This window comes from Cryptomeria japonica, chromosome 1 (genome assembly GCF_030272615.1).
Source record: "Cryptomeria japonica chromosome 1, Sugi_1.0, whole genome shotgun sequence".
NCBI classification, from domain to species: domain Eukaryota; kingdom Viridiplantae; phylum Streptophyta; class Pinopsida; order Cupressales; family Cupressaceae; genus Cryptomeria; species Cryptomeria japonica.
The window spans coordinates 391,135,949-391,137,477 of record NC_081405.1 but is presented as its reverse complement, the minus strand read 5'-3'; the positions used below and the strand labels follow the sequence as shown (position 1 = coordinate 391,137,477).

The 1,529-nt window shown below is 37.1% G+C and overlaps 1 protein-coding gene across 1 annotated transcript; it reads right to left on the bottom strand.

Annotated features, from left to right (window-relative positions):
- Nucleotides 1-340: 340 nt before the first annotated feature.
- On the bottom strand, nucleotides 341-832 carry LOC131070878 (uncharacterized). Its single transcript, XM_058006538.1, has one exon. The coding sequence runs from the start codon at nucleotides 830-832 to the stop codon at nucleotides 341-343; it is 492 nt and encodes a 163-aa protein (XP_057862521.1).
- Between the last annotated feature and the right edge of the window lie 697 nt (nucleotides 833-1,529).

Here is a 1,529-nt window from a genome sequence, read left to right as displayed (position 1 = left end):
AAATTGCAAATTTACTAATAACACACCCCCCAACCTAAGGTGACACATGTGGAAAAGGACCTTTATATGGAAAAATTGATTATGCAAATCACACATGATAATTGTCATTATGGATAATAAATGCATGGTTTAAGAAAAATAGATAATATACATACTCGAAAACTTGTGAATTAATGTAGTAACTAATGGTCACAATCATAAAATGAGGTGGGCTGAAGTGGAATGGAATGAAATGAAAACGAAAGGATATGAGATGACATGAATATGGATGATTTATTATGGAGAAAGGTATTTCCACGAGTTGTGGAAATATTTATTATGGCTGCATGCAAAGAATGGTTCAAGATTGTGGGATAGTCAGTCCCCCTGCATGAGCTGCAGGAACTGCAGCATGTGGCTGTAGGAATTCCTCTTTAGTGACAAGCTTGTGATACAATCGCAATCTATGACAGTTGACTAGAAGTTTAAACTTATCAGGATCTATAGTTGCTAATTGTACAGATCCATTCTGAAAAACTTCAACAACTTCATATGGACCCAACCAACATGTTTGCAACTTGCCCAGAGAATCTTTATACCTAGAGTCATATAAAAGTGCTAGTTCTCTAGATTTGAATTTTCTTTCTGTAATATATTTGTCATGCCATCTAGTACGCTGATTTTGAACAACTTCTATGTGCTGGAGAGACATTTTTCTCACTTCATCCAGAGCGTTTAGCTGCATGAATCGAGCTCTTTGTGCCCCAAATAGATTCATATTCAGTTGCAGAGCTGTCCTAAGAGTTTTATGCTCAAACTCAATGGACATCATTGCTAGCTTCCCATATACCATTTCAAAAGGAGTAAAACTAGTAGTTGTTTTTCATGTATTTCTATATGCCCAAATAACTTCTGCTAGTTTGTTTGACCAGTCTTTCCTATGTAGAGCTACTGTCTTTGTTAAAATAGCCTCCAGCTCCCTATTGGTGACTTCTACTTGACCATTCGCATGAGGATGGTATGGGGTAGACTTTCTATGCCTGCTATTATACTCATTGACCAAAGATGTGATTAAGGTGGAGGTAAATTGTGGCCCTTGATCTGTAACAAGCTCTCTAGGCACTCCATATCTTGTAAAGATTTCTTCATAGAGGAATTCAGCTACCTTGTTATCTCTAGCATGCATCATTAATTTTGCTTCCACCCATTTTGTAACACAATCATTGCATACTAGGATATATGATCTACCATTGGAAGGAGGATCAATTGGTCCTACAAAGTCTAATCCCCATTTGTCAAATGGTGTAACCACCACTTGTGGATACAATGGCACCTCATCAGATTTAGTAGGCCTCCCCATTCTCTGACACCTATCACATTTTCTAGTGTATTTGGCTGCATCTTTATGTAAGGTTGGCCAATAGTATACCACATTAAGAATTTTTATTGTTGTCCTCTTGGCAAAAAAATTTCCTCCACATGGCTCATTATGACAAGTGTGAAGAATATAATAGGTTTCATCCTCTCTAACACATATTAGGGTTTGATTC